This window comes from Leptonychotes weddellii, chromosome 3 (genome assembly GCF_054177405.1).
Source record: "Leptonychotes weddellii isolate Sample4059 chromosome 3, ASM5417740v2, whole genome shotgun sequence".
Classification (NCBI taxonomy): Eukaryota; Metazoa; Chordata; class Mammalia; order Carnivora; family Phocidae; genus Leptonychotes; species Leptonychotes weddellii.
In genome coordinates this window covers 55,070,718-55,089,249 of record NC_138371.1, presented here as the reverse complement: position 1 = coordinate 55,089,249, position 18,532 = coordinate 55,070,718, and the positions used below count along the sequence as shown (strand labels likewise).

The following is an 18,532-nucleotide window of genomic DNA, read 5'->3' as shown; positions in this document are numbered from 1 at the left end:
TGAGGAGTCTGCTTCTCCCTTTCGCCCTGCCTCTCCTCCTGGCTCATGATTGCTTTCTCACCCCCCAACAAATAAATACATTTTTAAAAAAAAAATCTTTAAAATCTATAAAGGTAGAACCTAGCACAATGCCTAGCCTGGCACATGGTAGACAATTAAAAATATATTGATGGGTAATAGAACACAACATGCATTTAATAACACTAATTTTCTCATCTTTTCAATTATTTTTCAATCCTTCAGTTGACTCAAGGATAAAGTCTATGGTGTGAGTATGCCCTTAATGCCTAACCCTTTTTTTTTTTAATGAAAACTCTATATAGTTTATGGCAAGTACTAATATACTAAAGATAAGGGCGCCTGGGTGGCTCAGTTGTTAAGCATCTGCTTTCGGCTCAGGTCACGATCCCAGGGTCATGGGATCGAGCCCCACATTGGGCTCCCTGCTCAGTGGGAAGCCTGCTTCTCCCTCTCCCACTCCCCCTGCTTGTGTTCCCTCTCTCACTATGTCTCTCTCTAATAAATAAATAAAATTTTGGGGGTGCCTGGGTGGCTCAGTCGTTAGGCGTCTGCCTTCGGCTCAGGTCATGATCCCAGGGTCCTGGGATCGAGCCCCCCATCGGGCTCCCTGCTCAGCGGGGAGCCTGCTTCTCCCTCTCCCACTCCCCCTGCTTATGTTCTCTCTTGCGCTGTGTCTCTCTCTGTCAAATAAATAAATAAAATCTTTAAAAAATAATTTAAAAAATAAAATTTTTTAAAATAATAATATACTAAAGATAAAGGCTATCATCTTCAATGCCCACATTATAAAGAACTGGTGAAAACTTAGTCAGATACCCTTTTGTGTGTCTCATACTGGGTTTATTCAACCCAATTTAGTCTGGGAAGTCCTCTTTTAACTTCAGGTTCTGAACTGCTAAATTCTTACTTTTTAAATTATTCACTTGATCAAAATCTAATACATATACATCAAGACTTTGTTTTTATTTTCCCCTAATTCTTCTATAAGCATATATATGTGTAAATATAAATACAACATATACAAAATGACTTTTAGAAAACTATAATCATGCTATATACACTTATTTACATCTTTATTATCTCACTTAATAGTACATTGGATATCTCTCTAAATCAGCTGAAATAGGCCTAACTCATTCTTTTTAGTTCTACATAATTTTCCATGGGATGGTTATTCCATAATTTTTCTACTACTCCCCTTTGATAACATTTCTCGTTTCTTACTTTTTTTCCCTCAAGGAACAAATGAGTGCTGCAACTAACAACCCTATACATACATATTCTTTTTTTTTTTTTAAGATTTTATTTATTTGAGAGAGAGAGAATGCAAGTATGCCCGCACAAGCAGGGGAGAGGGGCAGAGGGATAGGGACAAGCAGACTCCCTGCTGAGCAGGGAGCCTGATTCAGGACTAGATCCCTGGACCCTATGATCGTGACTTGAGCTGAAGGCAGCCACTTAACCAACTGAGCCACCCAGGCGCCCCTTGTACATATATATTCTTATGAGTATTTTTATTTCTCTGGGATAAATATCCCAAAGGTTGGATTGTTTGTTCAAATGGTATCTTCTTTCTATTTTAAACTATCGCCAGATTGCTTTCCAAAGAGTCTTTGTTTCCACAAATACCCTGTGAGAGCACCTTTTTCCTCCACATTGAGCCTCAGTAGATGTTATCATTTGTAATCCACATTCCATGCTTCCAAAAACATAGCCCTAATACCTATTCCAACAAAGTGGAAGCGTCTCCTGCTAAAAGTCCTGCTTAACTCCCTTCTCAGCTCCAGGTTACTGCCCAAAATAAATAAATACGTAATATGTAAACAAATTATTTATTGAATAAAAAGGATATTTCTTTCAATTAAAAATTAAATGTTATCATAAAATCCCTAAGGAAGAATCACTCTTTGCTTTATATTAGCAGCATCTTCTTCCACTTCTTCTCTAAAATAACACAGAAGAAAATGAATTTTCATAATTTTTATATGGGATATGATCTTCATTGTTACATTGGTGATAATGAGAAAAAGAACAGGGTGGGGCACCTGGGTGGTTCAGTCGTTAAGCATCTGACTTCAGCTCAGGTCATTACCTCAGGGTCCTGGGCCCGAGTCCCATGTCAGGCTCCACGCTCAGCAGAGAATCTGTATCTCTCCCTCTCCCTCCACTCCTCCCCCTGCTTGTGCTCTTGCTCTCTCTCAAATAAATAAATAAATAAAATCTTCAAAAAAGAAAAAGAACAGGATGTTAATAATATTTGAGTTCTATATTGCACCATGTTTCTAGTCTAACATATGTAATGATAGTCTCAACATGTGTTGCTTTTACCGTACAATACATTGATAAACAACAAAAAGTCTACCAACTGAAAAAAGAGACCTTGACAAACAATTCACTTAAAACAGTTTTGATAAACCTACTTTGCCACAAAGCATAGACTAGATTAACTCCTCATTTTGAAGTTTGTCAGGTTTATAACAAACAGCCTGTGACATTCCTGTTATCCTCACCTTACCTCCTTCTTCATTGCTTCTATTGTCTCCTTTTGCTACTGTGTATTTCTGATGTAGCAAAATTGGGTCAATGATAGTGTGTGGGTGAGAGAGGTAAAAGAAGAGATAAATCAAGAAATGACAGTTGTAAAGACAGTAATAGTAAGATCTTAACTTGACAACCGATTGTAAAATTATAGCACAATCTAACACATACCAATTCATTTGTTGTGCTCCAATTTCATGAACTTGTAGGGGACAGGAAAAAGCAGAATCCAAGTGAATATTATTGTTCTTTTTTTTAATTGAAAATATAGCTCATCAAAATTTGAGAAGCAATGAACACAGAAAAAATAAACCTATGTTCCTATATTCAAAATGTTAATGCGCTTTACTTTTATAAAGCCCTTCTCACAAACTTGCACACATAATTCCATTAAATATAGAGAGATCAGCACTTTCAAAGAGGAATATTTTGCCGATGACAAAAACAAATGAGTATTTGTGAATTAGAGAGTTAATCTAAATTTTACAAAAAACAGCTTTCAATTAGGGGCACCTGGGTGGCTCAGATGGTTAAGCATCTGCCTTCGGCTCAGGTCACAATCTTCGGGCCCTGGGATCCTAGGATTGAGCCCCACATAAGACTCCCTGCTCAGCAGGGAGTCTGCTTCTCCCTCTCCCTCTACCCTTCTCCGAACTCGTGCGCGCATGCGCGCTCTCTCACACACAAATGAATAAAATCTTTTTTTAAAAAAAAAAGCTTTCAATTGTATTCCAAAATTCAAAATTAAATATTCTCTGTAGTCTTTAAACAGCTCAAATGATCCTAAACTCAAGCGGCCCCAAAATCCTACCAAAATTATAACAAATTATACTAATAACAATAACCTATATTTTAATCTTTGACTATATCTTTTTGAAACTACTTTAAATTCCATTGGGACGATTCTCCCTAGTTCTCCTCTTCCTCCTTCCCACTTCAATTGTGGATATCACTTATAAATCAGTCCCTTATTCCTGGTCTTGTTTCTTTTATATTTAATCCCATCACCACAAGGATTTATCTACCACCTGTATAAATTTGTCTCTCCCCAAACCTGACAGATTCAACATAATGGGACATATTTATTTAACAACCCAACTTAAACTGCTCCCCCCCCCCAAAAAAATCCCAAAATGGATGCCTTATCAATTAACATCTATCCAGATTCACTACTTCTTCCTTTACTTTTATATTTAATACCAAATTCAATGGATTCATCCTTACAAAGTCCCTGGTATTGTCCTTCCTTTCCTTTTCCCCAGCCATCAGCCACTCCAGATCATTATCTCCCACATGTATTATTTCAATAGCCTCTTAGCTGATCTCCCTACCTACTTCCAACCTCTCCACACTTTATCCAACATACACAAAGAGCTGTCAGAAGTCACCACTTCAATTTGCTCACTCAGAAACCGATAGGCCTCCCTACTGTTTCAAATCCAAACTCACTGGCCAAATGTTCTAGGTAGTTACAGTGTAAAGGCACTTTTTTTCATCACCTAAGTAACTAGATTTTTTTCCTTTAACTTAACACACACAGCTGCCATTAGCCCCTCATATACCTCTAGCTTTCAAAATATTACCTGCCCCCCCGGCCTGGGTGGCTCAGTCATTAAGCATCTGCCTTCGGCTCAGGTCATGATCCCAGGGTCCTGGTATCGAGTCCCACATAGAGCCTGGCATTGGGCTCCCTGCTCGGCGGGAAGCCTGCTTCTCCCTCTCCTACTCCTCCTGCTTGTGTTCCTGCTCTCACTGTCTCTCTTTCTGGGTCAAATAAATAAAATCTTTAAAAAAAAAAGATTAATTTTAGAGAAAGAGAGAGCAGGGGGTAGGGGAAGAGGAACTCAAGCAAACTCCCCACGGAAAGCAGAGCCTGACATGGGGCTCAATCTCATGACCCTGAGATCAGACGTGAGCCAAAATCAAGAGTCCAACGCTTAACGGATTGCGCCACCCAGGCGCCACTCCCTAAGATTTTTAAAGCTGAAAGGACCTCAATTTCCATTTCCTGACGCCCCACTGAATCCCACATATGAAGGTGAAGCCCAGAAAGGCCAGACAGGTAGCCTACAGGTACAACAATCAAAGGCAGGTCGGGGAATTGAACCCACCGTTCCTGACACCTTCACTACATCATGCATCTTTCAACTGATTTCTTCCATATCTACTTAATCTAGAAAAAATTAACTATATCACACGAACTTTTCACAGAACAACTAAGTATACGGTGCGGTTAATACTGACATGTTTTTCCATTATTTTCAAGAACACTTGTGAGGAATAAAGGTTTCAAGCCATAAATAGATCATTTCTATTACAATTACTTATGTTCTGGAAATGATGCTTCCCTTTATCAGATTTTGTAAAATTTAAAGATTCCAATTTTTGCTAATTCTTTTTCATGAACTACACATATGTATGGTCATCTAGGCTCCTCCCCAACAAAAGCTTAAGCAATCTATGCCTCAGATAAAAATATCATCTATTCCAGGCTGATCAGCATATGTTAGAATCTGTTCCTAATATAGAATCATTGACTTCTGGAGTTGGAAGGAACCTTGGAGATCACCTCTCATTTTCCAGAGGAAACAAATACCCAGCAGGGACCTGCCCAAGGTCAAAGTTTCTATATAAGGACGCAGCTCCAGAATAGAAAGTTTTCAAAAGAATATTTCAGAGAAAAACACCGTATTTGGTGGAACACCTTAATTTGTCTCCCTTTTCATCTATTTCTTAAGTACAACTTCCTGCCTGAGGAACTTCTGAAATTTAAGAAAAGAAAGCAAAACAAAAAAACTAAAACAACTTTTTAAGTCTGCAGCCAAGTTGCTGATCTTAGAAACTTAGCAGAAGGTGGATCTTTGCAAGAATTGCAGACAGTAACATTTTGTAACAAACCTTAAAAGCTGATGAATATAAATAAGTAGAGGGAGAAAAGACACACACAAATTAACAATAACTATAATATTCTTATCTCTGTAACAAATTACATAAATGCTTATAAGGAGGAAAACTATAAACTTGCAACTTTCAAGAAAGAAATTTAATCACCATACCTAGTAATTACACAAGTGTCAATACATTTTGAAATAAAATTTTGATCATAGTGCTTAAGGGAAGCCAGAAACTCTTTTTAGTGTTCTTCTTTACATATTTTAAGACATGTTAAAAAAAAAACAGTATTTTGAGGAAAATATTTTATCAAACCTTAATAAAAAAATCTTTATTCAAACCTTAAATTATAAGCTATATTTGTCTATCCATATTTTTAAAAATAAATGAAAATAGAACAATCCTGAAAGTTAAGGCCTGAAAAGCACTAAATTTACATCTTTTTTTTTTTTTTTTGGTCCCAATAAAAGAGCATGCTACATAAGCCAATTTACCTGTAGGAATATGTTTCTTAACTCATGGGGATCACCTCGCTTGGTTGTTTGCACCTGTAAGAAAAAAAAAGCCAGTTAATACTTTACTAGAGACCACATAATCTCTTCAGATTAGAGTTCTCAGACACTAACAATCAATGCTCTTATCTTTTATAAGGGTGTTTGGTTTAAAACAAACCAAAAGAACTAATACTGATAACACCTGTCAAATTGGAGCTCTGTGACTAGGCGGGGGGGGGGGGAAGTACAGGTGTGAAGAGCTTAATATATAGCAAATCTCCCAGATTCCTCTGGACTGGAAAGGGAAGGCAGTGAGGATCAATCTCTTACTTTACTCCACATCCACTAGCAACACAATAGCAACCACCCACCTCCAAATCAAGAGGCCATCAAGAACAGAGCAACAGGAAAGTTGAAACACCCAAATTAATCGCCTGGCCTAGCAGCCTTTCTTCCCCATGTAAAGCAATCCAGAAAGTAATTATCTCTTCTCTTTCTCCACCCAAGCTAAAATATGAAAGCTGCGACAATGTTTCCAGATACTTTCGACATCCTGCCACCTGCAGCACAAATGCCAACCACTGCCCCAGGCCCCACTGAAGCCCCAACTGACTCAATTACTCACCCCCTCCCCCACTGCAAAACACAGATGCCTTAGGTATCCCCGGCTTTACATGCCACTTCCTCCTACTCCCTTTCTGATGCCCTCCAAGTCCGGGCTCGCAATCCCATGCATCTAGAGCAGGACACTACTCTTCCTCCTCCGACCTGTGGTCCTCAGAAGCCCCTCCAACTCCTAATCCCTCCTACTTCCCCTCCCCCAGCCGGGCATCCTCTCCCTCCAGTCCAAGTCGCACACAGCTCTCCCACCCACAAGCTGGAGCCCCAGGATACGCTATCTAAGAACCAGGCAACGAAGAAAATGATGAGAGGTGAGGGGCTGAAGGCAAGGTCCCCGGAATGGCTCTTATGCAATAAGGGCAGCAGCAGAGAGTTGGGAGTCACCTTGACCGCCATGCTGTGCTTGGAAGCCGGGGACGAGCAGAGTGAGCGAGCAAGGCCGAGCTGTCAGGGCGCGCGCGCGCGCCGCCTCGCCGGCCGCGCCCGCCTTCCCGCTCGCCGGCGCCGCGCGCGTCCCTATGCAAATGAGCCCGGGGCGGGGCGGGAAGACGGCCCTGAATCCCCGCCAGAAAGGGAGCTGGACCCGGGCGGGCGGCCTGCCTCGCTGGGGAGGAGGACGCGCCTCCCACGGAGAATGCTGGAGTGCCAGCCCTGGGATTCCGACACGCCGCGTGCTTGCCTACAGCTGAGTCGCCGCCGGGAAAGCCCCAGGTTTCTTAAGGCCTCTTAGTGGATGTGGCTTTGGGCACCGACTTCAGCCAAAGTCGTTTTGTCCTGAGACTTAAAGGAACGCTTGGGATCCAGATTAAGCAAGATTTCGACGGATCGAATGGCATGTCCCATTGATGAATAAATGAATTAATTACAACAAATGGCAAATACTGACAATAAAAAAGATGGGGGACCATGCACTCTGGGGAAAACCTAAGGAAACATAACGATAAATAGGTCCTTAAATTGGCATGAGATGAATATGCTTAATATATTTGTAATTCTTCTTCTATTATAAAGCTTTATTAGTAGGCTCACTCCACACTCCTAATCACCCAAATCCTTTGTGCAATGAGGTGGGGCACAAATGCATATGGAAACAATCCATTTGTCTTTGACAGGACTGGTACTGAATCCTGGCCCGATCTGCCCCTACATAAACATTGCCAGTCCTGCCTAAGTAATACCTCTACCTTGAACCAAAATAATGTCTCTAAAACCGAATTTTGCCATTATGACTATATTGAACCACAGATTGATTCACTCAACAGACGTTTACTGGGCATCTATCATATGCCAGACATAGTCTTGCTTGTAAAAAATACAAAAACAAATAACATATAGTCCCTAACCTCTAGTATCTTACAGATGGTCAATGCGACCCCAAACCCCAACCTTAAGTATATTTCTTTTGTTTGTGACTACAGGCATACTTCCTGTTTTTTAAAAAAAAGGCTAACAACATAAGATTTATCTTAATCTCACTTAGTTCTGTAACCCCTCTCCACCCTCTTTCAAGTTTCCAATGTTGGATCAAACAGGAGGCTTTCCTTTTCTCCAGTCTCACTAATCATAATATTTATGTTAAGTATCCAAGTTTACAGAAATGAGGAAAAGAGGAGTGGCAAATGGAAATTGTTGATAAGGAATGCTACGTTACTAGTACTATAATGAGCTTTCCTGCTGCAGTTGGTTTAACTATTACATCTATTTATTCAGTTTGTTCCAAGTTCTTTTAACAATACTATTGGACATAGGATTTACAAATTCATATTTTGTTATTCTAGCACCTTATGCCCCTGATACTTTGCTCTCTCTTATTTCCTGAAGTTTCTCTAAGTAGGAATCTCAAAATGTTTATTTTACATTACTTTACAAGGGAAGAATGTCTGTTTAGTAGGCGAAAGTTCCTCAGTTTGAACAAAAGTACTTAAGGGGAAGGAAGGCATTTATTTAAAATGAAAGAATTATTACCTATTGGAACATGTTGCTGACCAAATCTATATTGTTGGAGTGAAAATTTAGGGTCAGACTGGCCACTCCTACAGAGGAAGACAACATCACATTTAAACAGAGCCCACCACAATAATTCCTAGGAATAAGCACCAAGCCACAAGGAAAATTTTCTTGAATAAAAAAATAGCTGAGGGGCGCCTGGGTGGCCCAGTCGGTTAAGCTTCTGCCTCTTGGTTTCAGCTCAGGTCTGACCTCAGGGTCACGAGATCAAACCCCACCAAGTTGGCTTGAGAATCTCTCTCTCTCCCTCTGCCTCTCCCATTCGTGTGCTCTCTCTCTCTCTAAAATAAATAAGTTTTTTTTTCTTTTTTAAAGATTATTTATTTATTTATTTGAGACAGAATGAGAAAGAGAGAGCACATGAGAGGGGGGAGGGTCAGAGGCAGAAGCAGGCTCCCTGCCGAGCAGGGAGCCCGATGCGGGACTCGATCCTGGGACTCCAGGATCATGACCTGAGCCGAAGGCAGTCGCTTAACCAACTGAGCCACCCAGGCGCCCTAAAATAAATAAGTTTTTAAAAAATAGGCTATCTTTGAAAAAAATTATATATATATGTACAAATCTCTTCAAAAAAATAGCTGATTTTGAGCAAATCCAAGACCTTCACTGGTGCTAATCTAGTTGCAATGGAGATGATGTAATAATTTAAAACTAAAGGCTAATATACAGAGAAAATAGAAAAGCTCAGCTACCATAAATAAAGGTGGGTTTTGATAGATTTTTTATCTATCCAAATATAATAAACAATAAAATGGATAAAGGAATTAAAATTGTAAACTATACAGCAATAAACCAAGTATTTAAAGGAATACAAAAGTCTATGAGTTAGAGCTCCTACTCTGAAAAGCTTTGTGATCTATCCTTCTGTTATAATGATTGATGAAAGGTATTATTAAAAGTTAAACAAATTAAAACTTACTTTTGCCTCAATTGCAGATGATCAGGGTTGAAGGAAAACTTATTAGTTAATGGGGTATCAAAAGACAAACCTGTCAAATAATATTCACAATATATTTGGGAAAAGGTGGTAGAAATAGTTCAAAACTTTTCACAGCTTTTTAAAATTACTTGCCAATAAAGTAATTTATAACTCTTTCCTTAAATTGCAAATGACATTTGTAAACAAGAAATAATTTTAAAACTATGGAACAACTATAAGTTGAAACCTTAATAATTAAAACCGTCTATAATGACATTTCAGAAAGCAAAATTGGAATTTAAAGGCTAAAAGACTAGTTGCAAATACATTGCCATTAATAGCCACTTTTTAGAATTGATTTAATAAAAGATTCAATATGTAGCTTGACTGAGCTGGGAATTTAAATATGCTTATAAAGTTGTTGCCCATGAAAATAATATACTACCCCAAATGCAAAACCAAAATATAGGTTTGCTAGACAAACCCACAGAAACATGTTTTTAACTCCCAAGCAGCTTACATTATATTAATTTGAAACCAGCCAGTCACTTTGTGGGTGAAAGTTAGAATTATACTAATGCCTAGTGTCTTAATAAACTAAAATATAATAATTAAAACAAGAGGCAATTTCCAATGAGCTTGCTCTGCCACAACTCCTGGCCTTCCTTCCATTTTTAATAACATATTATTTTTGTTTATCTTCTAGCCTCCTCCAATTATTTTACTGACATGAATACATTTTTGTTCTTGTTTCCATATCCCACACAAGCTACTATGGATGTCATCTTGCAAGAAGTAAATCCAGGTGGTGTATAAACACTTAGAAGAGCATTAGGATATCATTGACTAAACCAGGAGTGAAGCTCTTCCTAGGTTAAAAGTACATATACCATCATTATGATGAGGAATAAGCTGCATTTTATGCCTCCCATCAAGATGAAGCTCACTAAAAATATTTGAAATAAATAGCATGATCTGACTTCGGCACACACACACAAAGGATATTTGAACATCTGGAACTTTTTTTTTTTAAGATTTTATTTATTTTTTGACAGAGAGAGACACAGTGAGAGAGGGAACACAAGCAAGGGGAGTGGGAGAGAGAGAAGCAGGCTTCCCGCGGAGCAAGGAGCCCGATGCAGGGTTCGATCCCAGGACGCCGGGATCATGACCTGAACGGAGGGCAGACATTTAACTACTGAGCCACCCAGGCGCCCCTGGAACTTTTTTTTTTTAAGATTTTATTTATTTATTTGACAGAGAGATAGAGCACAAGTAGGCAGAGCAGCAGGCAGAGGGAGAGGGAGAAGCGGGCTCCCTGTGTGGGGCTCCATCCCAGGACCCTGGGAACATGACCTGAGCCGGAGGTAGACAGTTAACCAACTGAGCCACCCTGGCGCCCCTGAACATCTGGAACTTTTAAGTATATATTGGTTCTGACCTAATAGAATTATAAAATGGTTCTTTTTATTTTACTGAAACACTACAAAACTTAAATTTTATAAGATGTGCTTCAACTCTTTCCTTGCTAAGAGTCTATATGGGGAAATGGTAAGGGGTAGGCTAGGGAGAAATATTAAGCGTTAGGTGTCCAAGTTTGAACAAATTATATTCTACTTCATAGGCTGACCTCAAAATCAATCAGAAAATTATTATTTCAACCCAAACCACTTATAGATACTAGATAAATCAGACCTTTTAGGACTTCTCTATACCATACAAGTATTATACTCCCTCTATGAATATTTGGTCTTATTGAAATAAATTCTCTTTTTGGTGGAGAGGGAAGAGTGGGGTATCAAAAATCAGATGATATAGTTGTACTTTTGCAGTTACGTCTTCCTAACCTGCTCTTCCTCACAGTCTGACTCTGAGTCCTATAAATTATGCGATCGGGATAACAGTGATCTTATTTTTGGACCACAGTCTTCTTTATTCCCTTGTGAAGGCAATAACAGTTTTCTTTTCAATGGATTTGGGAAGGAATTCATGGAATGAGCTGCTCTAGATGTTTAAGTCTGTGAGGGCCCTATCACTATACTAGTCATGTGTAAGCTGATATTTAGTGAAAAACCTTACGAACAGATGGAGGATTGAACTAGATGAACTTTAATGCTTCTTTTAATACTCCAATGTCATGATTAAGAGTGAGCCAAATTTTAGCTAATAAAAATTTATTGAGTGCCTTCTGTTTGCACTAAACTCACTGTTTCAACTATAGGAAATATAAGAAAAATAAATAACATGATTCCCAAAGCATGGAGAATATTTGACTGTGGCAACTGCTATTATTCTTTTTTTTTTTTTTTAATGAATGATACCAAACCTTCTGCATATGCCAAAGGCCAAGGCAGATTTAGGTAATAATGTGGTAAAAAATCTGTGGTTTGCCACAAATTCCTGTCCCAATCAAAAGTATATAAATGGGACAATAAATACCCTGTTCAATCCCTCAGATGCCCACCTCTACCAATCCCTGGGGATTTACTTGGATCTGGTTTTTGACTCCCTTCTACTTAGAGGTCAACAAGGAAGGATGCTTGGAATCTGGTCCAAAGTAAAGAAAAATTTTCACTTTAAAAATTGTGCCGGGAGAAAAGCAAAGGCCTCGGAATATCCAAAGCAAAGTTGAAAAATAACAAAGTTAGGGGACTTACACTACCTGACTTCAAGATTCATTATAAAGCTAAAGAAATCAGTACAGTGTGGTACTGGCTGGTATAAGGATTGATAAATAGATGAATGGAAGAGATTAGAGAGACCAGAAATAGATACAAAATTATAAAGTCATTTGATTTCTAGCAAAGGTACTAAAACAATTTAATGGGGCAAGGAATCCTTTCAACAGATGACTCTGGAATAACCAGAAATTCACGGGGGAAAGTCAATAAACTTCAACCTCTACCTCAAAACATACACTAAGACTGAGTTAAGATGAATCATAGACCTAAATGCAAAAGCTAAAATCATAACGCTTTTAGCAGAAAACATAAAATAATATCTTAGTGACTCAAAGGTAGGTAAAGGATTTTTAGTCAGCACATTAAAAGCAATAACCACAAATTAAGAAATTGATAAGTTAGAATGCACTAAAATTAAAATTTATACTCATCAAACAACAGCATTAAGAAAATGAATAAGCAAGCCACAGTCTCTGGGAGAAAAATTAGCAAAACATATATACAAAAGGGCGCCTGGGTGGTTCAGTCAGTTAAGCGTCTGCCTTCGGTTCAGGTCATGATCCAGGGTCATAAGGTTCCCTGCTCAGTGGGGAGTCTGCTTCTTCCTCTTCCTCCCCACCCCCACCACTTGTGCTCTCTCAAATAAATAAAATCTTTTTTTTTTAAAGATTTTATTTATTTATTCATGAGAGACAGAGAGAGAGAGAGAGAAGCAGAGGGAGAAGCAGGCTCCCAAGGAGCAGGGAGCCCGATGTGGGACTCGATCCCAGGACTCTGGGACCATGACCTGAGCTGAAGGCAGACGCTTAACCGTCTGAGCCACCCAGGCGCCCTAAATAAAATCTTTAAAAAAAAAAAACCATATACACAACAAAGGACTGATATTCCAGTATATAAGGAACTCCTAAACTCAGTGATAAATAAGCAGCCTATTTTAAAAATGGGCAAAAGATTTGAACAAATACTTCACAAAAGAAGATGTACAAATAGCCAATAAGCACGTGAAAAACCGCACAACATGTTTAGCCATCAGGGAAATGCAAATTAAATCACAGTAAAAAGATAGCACTACACACCCACTAGAATGGCTAAAATTAAAAAGACTGAAAACAGATGCTGGCAAGGATGTGCAGCAACCAGAGCTCTTACGCACTGTAGTGGGAGTGTAAATGGTATAATCACTTTGGAAAAAGATCTATCAGGTTCTTATAAAACTAAACATACACCTACACTATGACCCAGCAATTCTACCTTTTGGTATTTACCCAAGAGAAGTGAAAATATGTGTGGATAAAAAGACTTGTACAAGAATGTTCATGGCCATTTTATTCACAAAAGCCAAAAACTGGAAATAGCCTAGGTGTCTATCAATAGGAAAATGGATAAACTATGGTATATCTACAAAATGTAATACTACTCAGGAATTTTCAAAAAAGAACAAATTACTGATACGCACAACGTGGATGAGTCTTAAAAGTATCATGCTAAGTGAAAGAAACCTTACATGAAATTATACAGTGTAAAAGGGCATACATACACTGTATGATTACATTGATGTAAAGTTCCAGAACAAAAAAAATAATCTATGGTGGAAGAAGAACCATGTTTTCTGGAAGACAGGAATCGAGGGAACTATCTGGAGTGATGGTAATAGTCTATGTCTTGCTAGGGGTTTAGATTAGAGGTGTATGTATTTTCCAAAACTTAGGGAATGTACACTTAAGGTTTATACATTTTATCATGAGTAAATTTTTCCTCAAAAGAAAAAAATCTGTGAATATTGAATTCTAGCTGATGAAGTATTTAGGGGGGAAAGTCCTAGTATCTTAAATTTACTTTGAAGTGCATAAAAGAAATAAGATTGATGAATGGATAGAGAGACGGATGGATGGATGGATGATGGATGAATAGGGAGCGGGGAGAGATAAGTGATACCTGAGGGATATGTGGGAATTTATTGTAAAAATTCAACTTTTCCATATGTTTGAAATTTTTCATAATAAAACATTGCAGAAAACTGTGCTGGATCTTTGCATTACAAAGATGGCTATTCAGGGACATAATTCTGTTGTTTGGCTAGAAATTGTAATGGGACTTGTTTTTTAAACACTGTTAGCCTCTGTGCCTTGCTGGAAAGTAGGGAAAGGAACCTGAAACTGCTTGACAAATAATGTACCTCTATGATAGGCAGGGGAATCTATGAAAACCACATTGAACTGAAGGAAAAAATGTTCTCCTTAACATGGATTCAGATAGTAATTATATGTCCTTGGGAGCTGTGTTTGTGTGTTTGTGTTTCTCTGGTCTAATAGTTACCTACAGGAAATAAGTTGTTTTTTTGTTTGTTTTTTAGAGAGAGACATAGAGAGTACCAGAGCAGGAGCTGGGGGAGACGCAGAGGGAAAGAGAATCTCAGGCAGGCTCCATGCCCAGCACAGAGACTCATCTCAGGATCCCAAGATCATGACCTGAGCCAAAATCAAGAGTTGGATGCTTAACCAAGTGAGCCACCCAGGCACCTCATGTGGAAGTTTATTTGTATAACACACTGACAGAAATCTTGGAAGGTACCAGACTTAGAATCTAAAGCCTACCCTGGGGGCGCCTGGGTGGCTCAGTCGTTAAGCGTCTGCCTTTGGCTCAGGTCATGATCCCAGGGTCCTGGGATCGAGCCCCGCATCAGGCGCCCTGCTCAGCGGGAAGCCTGCTTCTCCCTCTCCCACGCCCCCTGCTTGTGTTCCCTCTCTTGCTGTGTCTCTCTCTGTCAAATAAATAAATAAAATCTTTAAAAAATATAAATAAATAAATAAAAAATAAAGCCTACCTTGGAACTCTCCTGCTTAAGTACACCAGGGTGTAAATCTAGACTGAGAAACTCAAGACTTTGGTGGGAAATATTCTGTAATGGATCACTGTGTCATTGGATTGCCCTATTGGGAGAAGGAGAACTGATATACAAGGATGAAATTAACCACTGAGTAGGAAGTTTCCAAAAAGAGGAGGGCGTATTTGTAGTGGAAGACTTAAAGAAAGGACTCATTGAGGAAGAGAGGGCCACAACCCTCAAGACAAGAAAACTAGGAACTGGGGTATGCATAGGAATAGGCTTCTGAAGAATTACTATGACAAAAAGTATAATATTGACCAGTATCAGATTGTACTGATCAGACTAATAATCCGGAAGTTTAAGTTAGAAAGTTCTGAAGAAACAGTATGAAACAGGTAGACTTTGGAGAGTTACACCTTCTGGAAAGAGACAGATCAAGGAGGAAAAGTGGGCAGAAATGTGGAATGATTGCATTCTTTTATTCAGAAGAAGATGAAGCTGAGAACACAGAAGGAACCTGACCAAAAACTGTTAAAGGTCTCAGTCAGAGTTGTACTCTGCATATTCCATTCCCACTAGCCCTGACAATAGAATACCACCTTAAGGTAATGACAACATAATAAGGAAAAACTACATGAAAAAGAAATAAACAGGAATTAAGAGTTAAGTCAGAAGAGGAAAATGACATAACGTCTCTGTACTGCAAAAGATGCCAGAAAGGATAAGAATAAACTGACATATAAAAACAGCTAACTATAGCTTGCACTTCTGAGGAAGTTTCTGGGTAATACTGACCTGCTGCTTCTTCCCTGATTCTGGTCAAGTAAACACTGGAAAAAATCATGGAGTAACACATCTACATGGTCTTTCCTGTATTACCCTCACTATCAGTACTTGGAAAGAAGCTACAGAAACAGTCACTATTTGCTCACCCTGTTCTTCCATCATCCTGGATGGGTAGGCTTACCTGGTTGGTGCACAGGATAAGGGATGGGGAATAAAATAGGGAGTCAGCAATTATACTTCACTTAATCATCCCCAACCCTTCAATAAAGCATTATATAAACAAGTTTTGTATTGGTGGTGTGGAAGAAAATCAAAATCAAAGCGAAAAGAAAATCAATGGGAAGTATGCCTTCCACATATCACCCCTTCACTGAGATCCATGTGGCAGAAGCAACAATGTCATTTCCGAGATCAGACGAGATCGGGCGCGTTCAGGGTGGTATGGCCGTAGACAACAATGTCATTTCATCAAACACAGTAGGCTCAGAGTTCTAGATAGGGAACAGACACTAAGTGAGTATAATCCATGACATGATGAATTGTAATGAGGGGCATGGATCACAGAAAGCAAATGCTCAATAGCAGATGGTCAAGTCTCCCTCTCCTTAAACGTACTAAAGAACTTTTGAAGGGGTGGTCGGACATTTCATCCTACAGAATTCTATATGGCTATCTCTTAGATGTGGTATGTCCTTTATTATTATTATTTTTTAAAGATTTTATTTATTTATTTGAGAGAGAGAGAATGACAGACAGAGAGCATGAGAGGGAGGAGGGTCAAAGGGAGAAGCAGACCCCCTGCCGAGCAGGGAGCCCAATGCGGGACTCGATCCGGGACTCCAGAATCATGACCTGAGCCGAAGGCAGTCGCTTAACCAACTGAGCCACCCAGGCGCCCCTGTCCTTTATTATTGATACCTGTAAGTAGGAAATATGAAGGGAACATAACTATCCTTCTCTATAAAGATCTTACAATGTACTGGGAAAACAAAACATAAGTAAAATCATTAATTTACAATGTGTATGCTTAATTGTGTAGTAAATTTATGCAATACAGGCTTAGAAAATGAAAAAAATCGGTTCAAGCTGGATTATACACCAAAGGTTTCATGGAAACCATAATTCACCACTTGTTCTTGAATTTACCATTTCTCTGCGTTCCTTGCAGAGTATGTCTTATTCCCCTATCCTTCCTCCTTCGCCCACACCCTCAGTCCTAACACTTATCTCAATGCCTGACATTAGCTATATAGGTACTAATTAAATGTTTATTGATTATTCCTCGCTGATCACTCTAGCACTAGCTATTAGTACTTTTATATTTCCTAAGTGAAGACCATTACCATTGCCTTAGTTACTCAAGTCAGAAAGCTGGGTATCAGACTCTTCCTTACCCCTCACATCTGAATAGGTCCCCAGTCCTTTGTTTTCTATCCCCTTCAGTGCTTTTTAAATCGCTTCTCCTCATTAAAATAGCCTTCATTAGGCCTCCTGATTGTTCCGCAAGCCTCCAGTTTTCTACTTTCTGCCTCTTGTCACTCTCCTCAAATCCATTCTCCACAGTGCTGTCAAGTGTTCAATCTAAAAGGGAAATTAAATTTTGTCACTTCAGTATAAAATCCAAATTCCTCAGTATGGTGAAGAGTGAAACCTTCCTAAATTGTTCCCTTTTCTTACTTAAATCTTCGGCCTTACTGCTACTATACTTGTTCCTTTAGTCACAAGGATTTTTGTGCTATTTCCTTTGTGCTAATCCTTTGAGAATATTTTACTCCACGTTTACTCCACTTTGCCTACCCTTTAAGATACAGCTCAAGAATCTTCTCCAGAAAAACAATCTTCCACTTGTTTTCCCTGACTGGAGTAGGCCCCACTCTGTGTATAGTATTTATCACTGTGTTAGAATCATTTCTTCATTTATTGTCTTTTCCACTGGTGGCTTTCAAACTTTACTGACACAGACCTATACAGTATGAAATACATATTTTTAATCACCCCACCCCAGTACACACTGAAATAAAAATTTCATGAAGCAATACCAAACTTTACTACATGCAATATACTCTGGTATTTATTATTCTGTATTATTCTCCTTTTTTTCTAATTCTGGTTTTAATATACTGAACTGATTTCATGGCCCAGTTTAAAAATACTACAACACGGGGCGCCTGGGTGGCTCAGTCGTTAAGCATCTGCCTTCGGTTTAGGTCATGGTCCCAGGGTCCTGGGATCAAGCCCCACATCGGGCTCCCTGCTCAGCGGGAAGCTTGTTTCTCCCCCTCCCACTCCCCCTGCTTGTGTTCCCTCTCTCGCTGTGTCTCTCTCTGTCAAATAAATAAATAAAATCTTTTTTAAAAAAATAAAAATACTACAACAGATTGTGAACTCACATAGATTCTTAAGCATGATAGATGCTCACTATAAGTAATTGAGAAAAAGATAAAACAAAAATCTCTGTATCTCTAGGAATTAGTGCAAGGTTAGGCATATAGCGGTAGTCAATAAAAATGTTTGATAAAAAAATAAATACACACCTCTGGGAAGACCATCTTCATAAATCATCTTTTGCCCCCTATCACTTTCCTTTTTTAGAAATAAGAGTTTCTTATAAGACATTAAATTAAGATGAAAACATAGACATGTAAGCACAGATACAGAGATAGGCAAAACTGGAGGAGGGACTTGAAAGATTGTTGAGTCTGAAGGGCATATTGAGATAGAGAGGCATGATTGCTGAAGGCCAACT

General features: G+C 38.9%; 1 protein-coding gene across 3 annotated transcripts in view; it reads right to left on the bottom strand.

Annotated features, from left to right (window-relative positions):
- SLC25A12 (solute carrier family 25 member 12) overlaps window positions 1–18,532 on the bottom strand; it is a 197,543-nt gene that overhangs the window by 93,552 nt on the left and 85,459 nt on the right. For 2 of the 3 annotated variants that reach the window (XM_031026492.2, XM_081814184.1), the window contains exon 2: window positions 5,946–5,999. In XM_031026492.2, coding sequence (XP_030882352.1) covers window positions 5,946–5,999 — 54 coding nt within the window. Of the gene's footprint in view, window positions 1–5,945; window positions 6,000–6,950; window positions 7,094–18,532 lie in introns of those variants that run through there. The other variant, XM_006731791.3, reaches the window with a different exon arrangement.